General features: G+C 41.7%; 1 protein-coding gene across 1 annotated transcript; it reads left to right on the forward strand.

Annotated features, from left to right (window-relative positions):
• The first annotated feature begins 2,007 nt into the window (after positions 1-2,007).
• VTCN1 (V-set domain containing T cell activation inhibitor 1) lies at positions 2,008-15,258 on the forward strand. Its single transcript, XM_058439819.1, has 4 exons — positions 2,008-2,167; positions 5,296-5,574; positions 11,217-11,386; positions 15,110-15,258. Exons 1-3 carry the CDS (start codon positions 2,008-2,010, stop codon positions 11,339-11,341), a joined length of 564 nt encoding a protein of 187 aa, XP_058295802.1. The 3' UTR covers positions 11,342-11,386; positions 15,110-15,258.
• Positions 15,259-16,821: the final 1,563 nt, after the last annotated feature.

Here is a 16,821-nt window from a genome sequence, read left to right on the forward strand (position 1 = left end):
AAATTTGCAGCCTGACAATGTGAAAGAAAAGAAAAACCCATTTTCTGAGGAGAAATTCAAGCTAGCTGCAGAAATTTGCGTAAGTAATGAGGAGCTGAATGTTAATCCTCAAGACAATGGGGAAAATGTCTCCAGGGTATGTCAGAGGTCTTCATGGCTGCCCCTCCCATCACAGGCCTGGGGGCCTAGGAGAAAATAGTTTGTGGGCGGAGCCCAGGGTCCCCATGCTGTGTGCAGCCTAGGGACTTGGTTCCCTGTATCCCAGCTGCTCCAGCTGTGCCCAAAAGGGTCTTGGGCCATGGCTTCAGAGGGTGCAAACCCCAAGTCTTGGCAGCTTCTATGTGGTGTTGAGCCTGTGAGTGCACAGAAGTCAATAATTGGGGTTTGCGAACCTCCACCTAGATTTCAGAAGATGTCTGGAAATGCCTGGATGCCCAGGCAGAAGATTGCTGCAGGAGTGGGGCTCTCATGGAGAACTTCTGCTAGGGCAGTGCAGAAGGAAAATATGGGGTCGGAGCCCCAACACAAAGTCCCCCCTGGGGCACCACTTAATGGAGCTGTGAGAAGACAGCCACTGTCCTCCAGACCACAGAATGGTAGATCCACTGACAGCTTGCACTGTTCTTCTGGAAAAGCAACAGACACTCAATGCCAGCCTATGAAAGCAGCTGGGAGGGAGGCTGCACCCTGCAAAGCCACAGGGGTGGAGCTGCCCAAGACCATGGGAACGCACCTCTTGCATCAGCATGACCTGGATGTGAGACCTGGAGTCAAAGGAGATCATTTTGGAACTTTAAAATTTTGGACTGGCATAGGCCCTGTAACTACTTTGTTTTGGCCAATTTCTCCCATTTGGAATGACTGTATTTACCCAATACCTGTACCCCCATTGTATCTAGGAAATAACTAGCTTGATTTCGATTTTACAGGATTATAGGTGAAAGGGACTTGCCTTGCCTCAGATGTGACTTTGGACTGTGGACTTTTGAGTTAATGCTGAAATGAGTTAAGACTTTGGGGGACTGTTGGGAAGGCATGATTGGTTTTGAAATGTGAGAACATGAGATTTGGAGGGGCCAGGGATGGAATGATATGGTTTGGCTGTGTCCCTACCCAAATCTCATCTTGAATTATACTCTCATATTTCCCATGTGTTGTGGGAGGGACCCAGTGGGAGATAATTTGAATCACGGGGGCAGTTTCCCTATACTGTTCTTGTGGTAGTGAGTAAGTCTGATGAGATCTGATGGGTTTATCAGGGGTTTCCAATTTTGCATCTTTCTCATTTTTCTCTTGCCGCCCCCATGTAAGAAGTGCCTTTTGCCTCCCTCCATGATTCTGAGGCCTCCCCAGCCGTGTAGAACTGTAAGTCCAATTAAACCTCTTTTTCTTCCCAGTCTCAGGTGTGTCTTTATCAGCAGCATGAAAATGGACTAATATAGTAGGTAAGACAGACACTGTTACCTCCAATTTTCTAAGATCCAAGGAGGTTACGTGACTTATTGAAGGTTACATGGCTATTAAGTGACAAAGCCAAGACTTGAATTTTTATCTTCAAACCCCAAGTCCAATGTGTTCTCAAGGTTTGGGTTACTTGGTCTTACATAAGCCATTATATATGACAGATCTGCTATATATATATATATATATAAATGATTGTCTTCCTGCTCTTTCTCTTCTTGTCTTCTTACTGCCTCTCATGTTCTTCTATATTTTTAATTTATCACAGAAGTCTCTGTCTGGCTTTCAATAATGAAGGGTTTGGTTGTAGAAGTTCCAAGGCTTCCCTTGGCATTGATCTTTGCTTCCTGAACTGCAGGGAGACACTCCATCACAGTCACTACTGTCGCCTCAGCTGGGAACATTGGGGAGGATGGAATCCTGAGCTGCACCTTTGAACCTGACATCAAACTTTCTGATATTGTGATACAATGGCTGAAGGAAGGTGTTTTAGGCTTGGTCCATGAGTTCAAAGAAGGCAAAGATGAGCTGTCAGAGCAGGATGAAATGTTCAGAGGCCGGACAGCAGTGTTTGCTGATCAAGTGATAGTTGGCAATGCCTCTTTGCGGCTGAAAAACGTGCAACTCACAGATGCTGGCACCTACAAATGTTATATCATCACTTCTAAAGGCAAGGGGAATGCTAACCTTGAGTATAAAACTGGAGGTGAGTTACTTTTGGAGAGAGATTTTTTAAAGCACCAAAAGTATTTAAGGCTAAAGATTATGAGTTGCTTATGAAATATCATGTTGTGACCAATATCAGAGAATGACACTCCCAATTCTGCTAACAGCTGTTTTTACCATTTTATGGCCAAGACCCACACCAACCCCAAAAGTAGCCAACCATAAGAGAGGCCTTAAAAATCTTTTGTTCTGGGTTCTCGCTGCTTCAGAATTTCCAGGTGTGTTCTCTAGTCAACAAAATAAATGTAGTCTCTTTTGTGGTAGCCCCTGGTACAGCTAATAAGTGCAGCCTAGCCTGGGATATTTCCATGCTAAGTAGACCCAAGCCCAATCCTGAAATCAGTATCTTCAGAGACTCATGACAGTGGGTGCATTTTAGAAGTTCAAAGGGAACTAACCAAAACGAAAACAACATTGTCCTACAAACTCATTAATTCCCCTTCCCCTGCAACAATGAAACCCACCCTTTGTTGCCAACCCAATTTAACATATGTTTTCGGAATTTATATACAAAGGACTCAGGTACTGTGAGGAGTACAAAGATGATTAAACAGATTTCCCCTACCCTTGCAGAGCTCATAGTATAGATCTCACAGAGTTAGGGGTCAGGACAGAGATAATAAAAGTCTGTAAATAATAATAATTAGTAAAGTGTATCAAATGCTTTAAGAGAAATATAAATAGAGTGATTGAGAGGAAGAGAGAGATCCCGTTCAAATGCATAGGAGGGAAGGGATGGGAAAGCCCCCTGGAGAAGCTGGCATTTGAGGCGAGCCTTGAAGGACAGGCAGAAACCGGGCCTTTCCAGCCTAAACTAGTATGCACAGGCCTTTCTTGCACACCTCATAACATGTATATGCAATGATTCGAAGCTCAGATCTAGAATCAGACCTGTGTAAGTACAGTGGCCTGGGCAAAGCAATCTCTCTGAGCCTCAGTTTCTTCATCTTAAAATGGGGTCATGTCAAAGGGATACTGGAGCCAACTGAAAGAGCTTCCAATGGCAAAGCTGGAACAATTTAAGCAACAAAATAAATAACATAGTATTGAATTATAACTCAAAGGTACAGAATAAATACATATGACTTCATACTTATTTAAATAAATGAGGGATATGAAACAAATTCCCCTTACAGATGAATTCCAAATAATTTATTTAGATCTCTTCCCTCCAAAAAGTGGAGCTTGAAACCTTCCCTGCCCCACTCAGGGTATATTGGACTTAGTGAAGTCCAGCTTCCAAAGAAATCCGGCAAACACTGCTTTAGCCAGGTGATCCAGGTTAACATCATTAATAAGTCATGTCAACAGCATGTACCTTCTGATATAATGTGATGAGAAGGGCACTTTACCTCCTGTGCTCTTCCTCTCTAAAACCTGTAACCTCAGTTTAATCAGGAGAAAACATCAGATGAATTCCAACAGAGAGGCAACCTACAAAATACCTAACCAGTACTCCTCAAAACTGTCAAGGTCATGGAATATACAGAAAATTGGGAAAACATGACAGACTGGAAGAAACTCAGGCAACATGATGACTAAAAGCATGGTGGTATTCTGGATGGAATCCTGGAACAGAAAAAGAACATTAGTGGAAAAACTGTTGAAATACAAATCAAATCTGGAATTTAGTTGATAGTAATGTACCATTGCCGGTTTCTCTGTTTTTTCTTTTTTTTCTTTTTTTTTTTGAGATGGAGTTTCACTCTTGTTGCCCAGGCTGGAGTACAACGGCACGATCTCGGCTCACAGCAACCTGCGCCTCCCGGGTTCAAGTGATTCTCCTGCCTCAGCAGCCTCCCAAGTAGCTGGGATTACAGGCATGCACCTCCACAGCTGGCTAATTTTGTATTTTTAGTAGAGACTGGGTTTCTTCATGTTGATCAGGCTGGTCTCAAACTCCTGACCTCAGGTGATCTGCCCACCTCAGCCTCCCAAAGTGCTGGGATTACAGGCATGAGCCACCGAGCCTGGCCTCCAGTTTCTCAGTTTTGACGAATGCATATTGGTTAAGATGTTGACATTAGAGGAAACTGGATGAGGCCTATGCCAGAACTCTATACCTTCTATGCAACTTTTCTGTACATGTGAAATTATTTCAAAATTAAAAGTTAATTTTTTTTTAATGGGGATGATAGTATTCACAGGAGTGTTGTGAGGATCAAATGAAATAAGGTCTGGAATACAGTACTGGCACAGAATATACCCTCAATGAATGGTGATTCATTGTCATGTAAACTTAGTTTCCCACATCATCGCCCAAGAGCGTCTTCCCTGCCTGCTCCAAGCATGAGTCTTGTCTCCCCTGCTAGAGAACAGACTCCTTAAGGGTTAGGCAAGGGCTTTCCTTTTACGACTTACTCAGCACCAGCTCAGTCCCGGGTAAAGGAAGCCGCCAAATAAATTAATAAATTATATTTTACCCCAATAAAAAGTCCAGGCTTAAACATTTTTCCACAACTGTCTCTCTGCCTGGATACAGGGGGAAGCTAAATCTTAATTTCAAAATGCAGTTAACGCTCCTGTGAGGAGAATTACCCGGAGGAAAACAAATGTCTGTTTCTATCCCTGGATACCAGAGCTGGACAATCTCTACCCAAGCAAACTCCAAATCCCTGTGATGACAAAGCTTGTGGATGGAATTTCTGTGGGTGATAGATGAATGCTGTTTGTTTCTTCTTTCTCCTTGTCCCTACTCACCCTAACTTTATCCTCCAGGGAGAAAAATACATAAAATCCAGAAGCTTCACCGATCCCTAGGAAAATGCCTAATTTCCCTAAGGGATAAGCTTTTTTATGACCACTGAAGTTTCTCTTACTTGGAGAAAATTATCTATTGTAACAATAATATACCTAGAATTTAGGTCCTTGGGGTTTGTGATTGGCCAAAGGGTTGTGATGTATAGCAATACTATGAGCAAATAATTATTTGCACCTATAATACAATAGGCCATACACAGATGGACCTCTGAGGAAGTACTGAGTAGCTTCAATGATAAAAAAAAAAAAAAAAAAAAGACTGCATTTTTAAGACCTAGCACTTCAAAGGCTATATTGTCTTATGTGTCTGACTTTGGCATCTGCCCTTTTTGACTTTTGGCCCTGCAGCCTTCAGCATGCCGGAAGTGAATGTGGACTATAATGCCAGCTCAGAGACCTTGCGGTGTGAGGCTCCCCGATGGTTCCCCCAGCCCACAGTGGTCTGGGCATCCCAAGTTGACCAGGGAGCCAACTTCTCAGAAGTCTCCAATACCAGTTTTGAGCTGAACTCTGAGAATGTGACCATGAAGGTTGTGTCTGTGCTCTACAATGTTACGATCAACAACACATACTCCTGTATGATTGAAAACGACATTGCCAAAGCAACAGGGGATATCAAAGTGACAGGTGGGTTCCTCCATGCTTTTGTATGGATTTACTGGGGAAACAGTAAAATCTAAATTAAAATTTAATTTCATTAATAGATATATACCAAGGCACAAAAATCTTTAGAGTCCTCTTCACTAAGAATTTGATCACTCAATTCCAGTTGAGATTGTATTACATAAGAGAAAGCCCAACACAAAACAATATGTATGGCATATAGGTCAAAGATGGCAATTAGGTTTCATCTTGTATGCTTTCTCATTGACTGATTGTCTGGAGAACAGTGTTTAGGATTCTGAGGCTTTGTATAACTCAGTAGGACTACCTTGCTACAGCAGTGGGGAAATGATAATTAATTACTTGACATCTTTGATATGTTCAGCTGGACTTCAAGCCCTCCAAAACTTAGGCTAGAAACCAAGGTTTGGTTCCACCCTGCCTTTGAGAAGGCTGTGAATCTGAAGACTAAAAGTCTAGAGTCTGACTTAGTTTTATTCATCCCTCATGGGACTGACTCATGATCCCACTAATATTGGCTCAGGATTAATCCGAAACCCCTAGATGGAACCGGTCTCCCAGCACCCTAGCTGAGAACTGGCTGAGAAGACCCAGCACCCTAGTCTCCCTGCAGTGCTTTAGTGCATACAAAACCTTAGGTTGAGCTAGTATCAAGAAAATGCATAGACTGAATTCTGACTTTTAAGACCATCCTTCCTGGGGCTAAATTGGATTCAAACTGTAATGAAAGGAGTATGTCAGGAGGCTGCTGTTTAAATCAAGCCTAGCACTAGGCACAAAATACCTTACACATTATAAGTACCCTATAAATGTTTGCTGAATCTAACTGAATAAATCATATTCTGATTTTTTAATTTGAAATTATACATATGAACCCAAAATTATCTACAACTCTGATATATCAATTTAAAAAATAAATTACACACACACACACAAAAGTAACCTACGGAATGAGAGAAAATATTTCTAAATTGTTTATCTAAATAAGGGGTTTCAATCCAGAATATATTAAGAACTCCTACAACTCAACAACAACAAAAATCAAATAACCTCATTTTAAAATGGGCAAAGTACTTGAAGAGACATTCGTCCCAAGATGATATAAAAATAGCTAGAAAGCAAATGAAAAGATGCTCAACATCACTAATCAGTGGAGAAATGCAAGTCAAAACCACAATGAGATATCACCTAATGCCCGTTAGGGTAGCTACTCTAAAATCAAAACAAAATAAGGCAAAAACAGGAAATAACATGTTGGTGAGGATGCGGAAAAATTGGAACCCCCGTGCACTGTTGGTGGGACTGTAAAATGGTGCAACTTCTATCGAAAATAGTATAAAGTGTCATCAAAACAATTAAAAATAAGAACTACTGAGAGATGCAGCCCGCTGGACTTTGTGGGTCGAGTGGGGACTTGGAGAACTTTTCTGTCTAGCTAGAGGATTGCAAATGCACCAATCAGCACTCTGTGTCTAGCTAAAGGATTGTAAATGCACCAATCAGCACTCTGTAAAAATGAACCAATCAGCACTCTGTAAAATGGACCAATCGGCACTCTGTAAAATGGACCAATCAGCAGGACGTGGGCGGGACCAAATAAGGGAATAAAAGCTGGCCACTGAGCCAGCAGCAGCAACCTGGGTTGCCTTTCAGGGTATGGAAGCTTTGTTCTTTTGCTGTTCACAATAAATCTTGCTGCTGCACACTCTTTGGGTCTGCACTAGCTTTAAGAGCTGTAACACCCACTGCGAAGGTCTGCGGCTTCATTCCTGAAGTCAGCGAGACCGCGAACCCACCGGGAGGAACAAACAACTCCAGACGCGCCATATCTCAACATCTGAAGGAACCAACTCTGGACACACCATCTTTAAGAACTGTAACACTCAGGCCAGGCGCGGTGGCTCACAGTTGTAATCCCAGCACTTTGGGAGGCTGAGGCAGGCGGTTCATGAGGTCAGGAGGTTGAGACCATCCTGGCTAACATGGTGAAACCCCCTCTCAACTTAAAAAAAAAAAAATACAAAAAATTAGCCGGGTGTAAGGGAGGGTACCTGTAGTCCCAGCTACTCGGGAGGCTGAGGCAGGAGAATGGCGTGAATCCGGGAGGCGGAGCTTGCAGTGAGCCAAGATTGCGCCACTGCACTCCAGCCTGGGCAACAGACCAAGACTCCGTCTCAAAAAAAAAAAAAACAAAAATGTAACATTCACCATGAGGGTCTGCGGCTTCCTTCTTGAAGTCAGGGAGACCAAGAACCCACCAGAAGGAACCAATTCCGGACACACTATCATATGATCTAACAGTCCTGCTTCTGGGTATGCCTCCAAAAGGATTCAGAGTCTGAATGAGATATTTGCACACCCGTGGTTACAGTACCACTATTCACAAAAGTCAAGAGATAAAATCAACCCAAAATGTCCATCAGTAGATGACTAGATAAACAAAATATGGTATACACATACAATAGAATACCATTCAGGCTCAAAAGTGAAGGAAATCCTATTATATGCTATGACATGAATGAACTTTCAGGACATTATCTATGTGAAATAAGCCAGTCACAAAAAGACAAATACTGTATGATTTAAACAAAGCATCTAAAGCAGTCAAATTCACAGAAAGTAGAATGATGGTTAGCAGAGGGCAGGGTGGAGGAGTTGAAGGAGAAAGAGGCTTTTGTTTAATGAGTATAGAGTTTCAGATTTGCAAAATGAAAAAGTTCTAATGATTTGTCTTATAGCAATGTGGATATACTTAACACGACTGAACTGCACACTTAAAAATGGTTAAGATGGTAAATTTTGTTGTGTTTTTATAGCAATTTTTTAAAAGTAATTTAAAAATTATATATGAGAGCGAGAGCTCTTGCACCATCTTGAGGAACAAATTGGCAACTATCCTGGTTAGAATTATTAGTTGCCTGTAACAGAAAACCAATATAAATAAATCTAGGCTGAAAGGGAAATGTAGAAAGTGTATTAGAATGTTGTGGAACCAAAGACAGGAAGTTCAGTTGACTTCAGGATCAACTGGAACCAGGAACTTAAATCCCACTGAGATTCTTTGTCTCTCATTTCTACTTAATTCTCTCTTTACTCTCTTGTTTTAGTCCATATGGCAAGACATGATTGCCAAGCATCCCTATATTTAAAAATCTCTTACCCAAGAGAGTAGTGAGACTGAACCTCAATTCATCAGTCTCATTCTACATTCCCAAGAAGGACTTTGACTCAACTTGGGTCAGCTGCCCATACCTAGGCCAATGAAGCAGTATCTGATGAAAGGCCTTACCAGAAGAGGAGGGACTGAAGTATTGGTCATTTAAAACAATGGGTGCTGACAACAGTATCTCAGTCCAGTTCCCAGTAAAAAGCTCCAAGCTGTGTAAATAATGTCTTATAGTAGCAAGGGCCATAACTGAACAAGACATAGACATTGAGCACACCTTTTATTCAATTAATAGATCTGTCTTCTTTACATGTTTGTTGGATGCATCAAAACAAGTGTTCGAAGTGTCAGGCTAGGATGAAATACAACTTTTGGTAGCTCAAAATTAAGAAAATAGCAGAATTTTTTATTGTTATACACAAAGTAGGTGCTCCATACATGTTTTTCAACAAGTAGGGCCATGGGATTTACATCCTGTGTTGTCTGCCTATACTGCTAATTTAGGTCATTCATTTAACAAATATCTATTGTGTGCCAAGTATGTTCAGAGTACTTTTTTAAGCCCCCTGAGATACTGAAATGAATAGCGTAAGTATCGAAAGAGAAGTTAATCACAGTGTAGATTTGGTACCTGTGGGAAAGAGTTGTTAATTATGACTGAAGTGGATCCATAGATAAGGCAGGGTTCAGGCTGGGTTTTGAAGAAGAAAAAAAATGGTTTGGATAAAATGGGAAGACATGAAGTCAGGAGCTTACAGTAATGGTCTGGGGAAGAAATTATGAGAGTATTAACTGGGGCAGGGGCAATGGGAAAGAAAAGGGGAAGAATCAAAAGTTGCATAAACAAAATAATGTACAGTCCTTGGTGATGCAAATGTGAAAGTCAAGAGAAATCACAAGTCAAGATGGGTTTGATATTTCTACCCAGGATACTTAGAAGGTTGGTGATGCTACCAAAAAAAAAAACCCACCCCAAAACATAACAGCAATATGTGTGGGGAGTAGATAAGGGTTTTAGAGATGTTGAGTTTTAAATGTCCATAGTGTACCCAGGTAGAGATGCCCAGTGCTTAGCACAATACCTAGCATGTGATAGGTTTTGGGGAGAACACTTCACCCTTACCCAATATATTTCCTTTTATGAGAAGGGATCCCCACCAGTGTAATCTTTTTAGCCTCTCTCTTCCTCCCTCTTTCAGTCTTCCCCAGAGAACAAGGAATTAATTTATCTGATTGATGAGTATATTAGGAGCAGCTGGACATAAGTAGCTCAGCTCCTTCTTTTTCTCTTTGTTTTTGCTAACTCTCAGGAAACCCGTGTACATTCTGCTGTGCTCCTGCAGGCTGTCAGTTGTTCAGGGGTAGAATCTGCTCCTGCAGGAGACTTGCACCAGTCTGGTTCTGTCTGACAGTGGGGAGTCTAGGCTGTAGCCCACTTGCCTAGCTACAAAGCCTCATTCTCTGTTAACAGATTTTCGGCACTAAAGGTGATATTTTGATCTTCCAGTTGCCTTATTTTTTTTGTCCTTCTCTTTAATTGGTTCAGAGCTAAGCTGGGGAAGAGGCTGTTATTTATTGGACTCCTTTGAACCCCAATAGTAGGTACTCAGAAATATTTACTGAATAATTATGTTTTTAAATGACATATCTAGCAGCAACTGGAAATCTAGATGTGGAACTCAGGACAGAGTTCAAACTAAGGAGGTAGACTTGGAAATGACCAGCATGAAAGTGATATTTATTAGGCTTGAGTGATGTTGGCTTTATTGTCGTTTTTACAGCCAATACTTATGGAGTGCTTATTATGGGCCAGACACTATTCTAAGTGCTTTGCATGCATTAACTCATTAATCCTCATAAGAACCCTATGAAGTAGGTTATTAGTATTTTAGCCCTATTTATAGATGAAGAAACTGGGGCACATACATTGAGTAACTTGCCTAAAGTCACACAGCTGGTAAGTGACAGAGCTGAAATGAAATAAAAGAGATAGGATTGTTTAGGGAGGAAATAGAGCAAAAGAAGTATTATTTCATTTCTTTACGTCTACCATTCTCTACTTCAGAATGAGAACAATACTTCCTAGACACTTTATAGTGGTATGATGAAAGCTAATGTAATGACATGGATCCTGTAAAGATCACTGCCTGGAGGGAAAATGTGTCTCAAGCCAAGAACTGGCCATGGCTGTTTGTTTAGCCTATTCTTTATTTGGTAACCAATAACAATCTCTCTATTGGTACAGTTTTTCATTCGGCTGAGTGTTCACTGGAATGGACCACAGAATGGAATTTTCTTTGAAGAAAGAGAAAGCTCTATTTTTAAGCCAGTTACGGAGTGGTGGGCAAAGGGGTAAAAAATTGGCTGAATTAGGAACAACTTGTTCTGTTTTTCAGGTACTTTTCTTTGCTAACCAGTCATGTGAAGAAGACATCCAGCTTCTCCTATATGACCCTAAACTTTTTCTCTTACTTCACAGAATCTGAGATCAAAAGGCGGAGTCACCTACAGCTGCTAAACTCAAAGGCTTCTCTGTGTGTCTCTTCTTTCTTTGCCATCAGCTGGGCACTTCTGCCTCTCACCCCTTACCTGATGCTAAAATAATGTGCCTCGGCCACAAAAAAGCATGCAAAGTCATTGTTACAACAGGTAAGATTAATCACAAATAGTGTGGGAGATTGGTTCTGTGGGTGCTTGTGCTCCTAATGAGAGTCAGATAGCCTTCAGCATCAGCCACAGAAAGAAACATTTAATGACACCAGGGCTGTGACATTATTTCCACTAGTACTGGGAAAGGTAATCATTTGTTAGGTCAGCAAACAACGTAGACTTCATTGACAGACCCATAGGAAAAATAACATACAATTCATTTATGTAAATTCAAATACCTTTTAAGTTACTCAGTCATCAATGAAGGCAAAATAACTTATTGAAGAGAAAGAGATATTTAGCCCTGACTAATTACCCTGGATTTCACTGTTATTTATAAAGCATATCATCATTCACATAAAACCCCTCCCTGCCCCTCCAGCCGGCCCCTGTGGACAGTTGGCAGATGACTCACCAACTAGCCCTCCTGCTGAGATTTCCTTCTCACTTCAGTCCTCTGGCTCCAATTATTGTTGGGATATTTCCTTTTGAATATTCTTCTGCACATGAAATGTTTATAAAGCTGAGATCATGAAGTTCCAGTCGATACTCCCATATTACTCAGTGGCATCCCCACCAAGCTTCCAGGTTTACAGCCTCAGAGCTATTTTTGTCTCCCCTCTGTCCCTCATGTCAATTTCTTATCAACCCCTACCTATCACATTTTCCCCTGTGTTGCCTCTCAGATTGACCCCAGTCCAGCCTTCATCATCTCACACCCAGACTGGTTTTGAAACACTGTACCTGCTCCTTCCTTTCCCTGTTTTAGCTGATAGGAAACACGGTGCCAGAATCAAAGTATTCTGAAACACGATTTCATCATAGCCTTCCTTTGCTCCAGACCCTAAAGTGACTCTCTGGACATAACTATATCAAAGTCAAAGTCACAGACGCATACCTACCCACCATTACTACCTACCACTACTGCTGCCTACCACTAGCTGCTACCTACCATTACTTTCTGGTCTTGCTCCCTCCCTCACTGTCTTTTCCTGGAAATCTTCTCTACTCTATGGCAATTTATACCCACTACTTCCTTTATCCATTTTAGGAAAATGCTTCCTAGCTTATCTCCCACCTTCCCAAGGGTGGTTGTACTTTACATCCTCTTGGCATGCATGTATGATTTACATCTTACACTCTCCAGGGCACATGTATTCCTTGCCTACATTGCTAAGTCCTCAGAGTCAGGTAAAGATCTGTTGATCTGCTTCTTTTCATTCTTTCTCTTGTTCTCCAAGATTTCACTATAGTGCAGTGAACAAAGGAGATCCTTTGTAAGGAAACCCACCAGTTTTCATCATTTCCAATCCTCCACAGTTGTCAGCAGAGATTTCCCTAAGGAAACTGTCCCTTGGGAATCTCACCAGTAGAGGGAAAAGCACTTTTTTCTTTCCTTGATTCCCCACAACACTGCAAATGAGTGTTTAATAACGTACAACTAAATAATATGTCCTATATAACATAGCTGACTCATCTTTACCTTGTATTCCCTTAGAGTAATAATTTACAGCTTAAAAAAAAATCCATGACATACATCTAATGGATAATGTTCACATGCAGCACACGTAGGCTTATATACAATTACCCAGTTAGCTGCAGTCCACCTCTTTCTCCCTGGCACCATAGAGGAATAACCATAAATCAAGTAGTTTTTTTAAAGTAAATGAATAAGGCTGGGCACGGTGGCTCACACCTGTAACCCCAGCACTTTGAGAGGCCAAGATGGGAGGACTGCTTGAGCCCAGGAGTTTAAGACCAACCTGGGCAATATGGTGAGACCCCCCATCTCTACAAAAAAATTTAAAAATTAGCCCGGCGTGGAGGTCCACCTGTGGTCCCAGCTACTCAGGAGGCTGAGGTGGAAGGATTTCATGAGCCCAGGAGGTTTAGGCTGCAGTGAGCCATGTTTGCACCACTGCACTCCAGCCTGGGCAACAGAGTGAGACCCCGTCTCAAAAAAATAGTAATAAAAGTAAATGAATAGAACATTATTTGAGATACACATTATAATAGGTCATGGCATTTTAGGCCACACACACTCCCTGGTTAGGAATTGAGGCAGAAACCACCTTTCCAACTCTATTCAGGAGCCTGCCCAGACTCCTCTCAGTTCTCATTTACTATGAGGACCCATCTCTTCTCTTCCTTGAGACTGCCACTGGGATGATACCCCCTTAAAGAGAGATTCAAGCCATCTCTTTTTCCCCAGCAACGCATGGGACCATGTGGGCTCAATAGAACAACATCAAAATACCGAAAAATAAGCCCCTTTCTAAACAAGAGATACACCACGCAGTGGCAGGGAAGCTCTCAGTTCTCGATAATTGTTTTGTGAATGGCTATAATGGTATCTTATTGCTGTTATTTCCACAGTCCCAGGGATCTACAGAACTATTTCACCACCAGATATGACCTAGTTTTATATTTCTGGGAGGAAATGAATTCATATCTAGAAGTCTGGAGTGAACAAACAAGAGCAAGAAACAAAAAGAAGCCAAAAGCAGAAGGCTCCAATATGAACACGATAAATCTATCTTCAAAGACATATTAGAAGTTGGGAAAATAATTCATGTGAACTAGACAAGTGTGTTAAGAGTGATAAGTAAAATGCACATGGAGACAAGTGCATCCCCAGATCTCAGGGACCTCCCCCTGCCTGTCACCCGGGGAGTGAGAGGATAGGATAGTGCACGTTCTTTGTCTCTGAATGTTTAGTTATATGTGCTGTAATGTTGCTCTGAGGAAGCCCCTGGAAAGTCTATCCCAATATATCCACATCTTATATTCCACAAATTAAGCTGTAGTATGTACCCTAAGATGCTGCTAATTGACTGCCACTTCGCAACTCAGAGGCGGCTGCATTTTAGTAATGGGTCAAATGATTCACTTTTTATGATGCTTCCAAAGGTGCCTCGACTTCTCTTCCCAACTGACAAATGCCAAAGTTGAGAAAAATGATCATAATTTTAGCATAAACAGAGCAGTCGGCGACACCGATTTTATAAATGAACTGAGCACCTTCTTTTTAAACAAACATGCGGGTTTATTTCTCAGGTGATATTCATCCGTGAATGGTCCAGGGAAGGACCTTTCACCTTGACTATATGGCATTATGTCATCACAAGCTCTGAGGCTTCTCCTTTCCATCCTGCGTGGACAGCTATGACCTCAGTTTTCAATAGCATCCAGAGCAGTGGGACTCAGCTGGGGTGATTTAGCCCCCCATCCCTGGAGGAATGTCTGAAGACAATTTTGGTTACCACAATGAGGGAGTGGAGGAGGATACAGTGCTACTACCAACTAGTGGATAGAGGCCAGGGATGCTTGCTCAACCTCCTACCATGTACAGGACGTCTCCCCATTACAATTACCCAATCCGAAGGGTCAACTGTGTCAGGGCTAAGAAACACTGGTTTCGAGTAGAAAAGGGCCTGGAAAGAGGGGAGCCAACAAATCTGTCTGCTTCCTCACATTAGTCATTGGCAAATAAGCATTCTGTCTCTTTGGCTGCTGCCTCAGCACAGAGAGCCAGAACTCTATCGGGCACCAGGATAACATCTCTAAGCGAACAGAGTTGACAAGGCCTGTGGGAAATGCCTGATGGGATTATCTTCAGCTTGTTGAGCGTCTGAGTTTCTTTCCCTTCATTCTACCCTGCAAGCCAAGTTCTGTAAGAGAAATGCCTGAGTTATAGCTCAGGTTTTCTTACTCTGAATTTAGATATCCAGACCCTGCCTGGCCACGATTCAAATTAAGGCAACAAACATATACCTTCCATGAAGCACACACAGACTTTTGAAAGCAAGGACAATGACTGCTTGAATTGAGGCCTTGAGGAATGAAGCTTTGATGGGAAAGAATACTTTGTTTCCAGCCCCCTTCCCACACTTTTCATGTGTTAACCACTGCCTTCCTGGACCTTGGAGCCACGGTGACTGTATTACATGTTGTTATAGAGAACTGATTTTAGAGTTCTGATTGTTCAAGAGAATGATTAAATATACATTTCCTACACCATTGTCTGCCTGGTTCGTCAAAAAAAGTGAGTGAAGGGAAGATGGACTAAAAAGCCATAGAGCAGGTTCTAAAGATTAGTACCGAACACTTAACAGGCCTTCAATAAATGTTTGTTGAGTGAATGGGTAAATGAATGGGAGGAAAGATAAGACTGTGAGTATGGGCTGGGTGGCTGGGTCTAGTTTCTTAGTGAAATTCCACTGGGCTTATACCAGCCTGGCACATTTCCATCTCGGGAGATGCTAGTAGCAATGGGCTTCAGGCAGATACATGTAGGAGAATACATATAGGTGGACAAACTAATTGCTCTAGTGTCAAGAAATCTGACTTTCACTACTGAGCAATTATTAAATTCTCAAATATTAGAGCTGTAAAAAACTCAGTCATCTTTTCTAGTCCTTTAATTTTTCAGATAAAGACCCAGAGACTCAGGGTAAAAGAAATGTAACTGGCTATGCTCAGATTTTATAACATTCTAAAAGCCACACTGGTAATTGGTAGAGAGATGTAATCTACAGAAAATTTAATTGCCAAATGGCAAGTTCCCAGAGGATTTTTAGACCAACTTTGCCCTGTTGCATTCCCAGTTTGGTCCCAATATAGGGCTTCTGCAAGAAGAGATCAATGCCGAACCAAACTGAGAAAGCAAACTGTGAAAACATAAACAATCCCGGCCCAGATTAATTATTTGGCTTTGTCCGTGAGCACACAGTAGGTACATTAGACAAAAAATGTGTCATATCAGCCCGACTGCAAGGACCAGATTTTGAGGTACACCATAGACATATGGGGATGTTCAAACCGATGTGCCGAAGGCAGAAACGTTTCAGAAGTGTTGACACATTTGAGGGAACAGACAAGTCAAACTTCAAGGTGAAGTGTGGGCTGTCAGCTATCTCCAGGTTGTAAATACACAATGACCTCAATCTGTGCATTGTTAACTGGGGGAGAGAAGTGTGCAGGGGTCATTATTACATAATAAGGATTCTGCCCTGTGGCATATGTCATGTGCTTTGGTTCTGTTGATGAAACTTCTAATTCCCAGTCTGCTTCCAGCTGGTGAAGTCTCCATACATCCATCAGGGTGCTCTAATTCCCACTATATTACTATGTGTTTGAACTGTTTGCTCCTTCGAACCTTGGCTTATTTCATCTTTCATGGAATCATTCCCAGGAGTTGCAATATGGGAGTCATCAACGAAAATAAACAGAGTCACAGAAACAGATGCCTTGTCCATGAGCACACAGTAGATACCTTAGATAACAGATGTTATCACATCAGCCCAACTGCAAGGACCAGATTATGAGGTACACCACAGACATCTGGGGATGCTCAAACCTAAGTGCCAAAAGCTAAAACATTACAGAAGTATGGATACATTTGCTGTCTCCCATCTTTCTTTAAATTTTACCCA

Source organism: Hylobates moloch, unplaced genomic scaffold (genome assembly GCF_009828535.3).
Source record: "Hylobates moloch isolate HMO894 unplaced genomic scaffold, HMol_V3 SCAFFOLD_5, whole genome shotgun sequence".
Taxonomy (NCBI): domain Eukaryota; kingdom Metazoa; phylum Chordata; class Mammalia; order Primates; family Hylobatidae; genus Hylobates; species Hylobates moloch.

Bases quoted from the DNA above. Each gene is read 5' to 3' on its own strand.
- VTCN1 (XM_058439819.1), top strand. From the start codon at position 2,008: ATGTTCAGAGGCCGGACAGCAGTGTTTGCTGATCAAGTGATAGTTGGC. The intron at 2,168-5,295 runs GTGAGTTACTTT...TTGGCCCTGCAG, and splicing joins CCTTGAGTATAAAACTGGAG to CCTTCAGCATGCCGGAAGTG. The intron at 5,575-11,216 runs GTGGGTTCCTCC...CTTACTTCACAG, and splicing joins AGGGGATATCAAAGTGACAG to AATCTGAGATCAAAAGGCGG.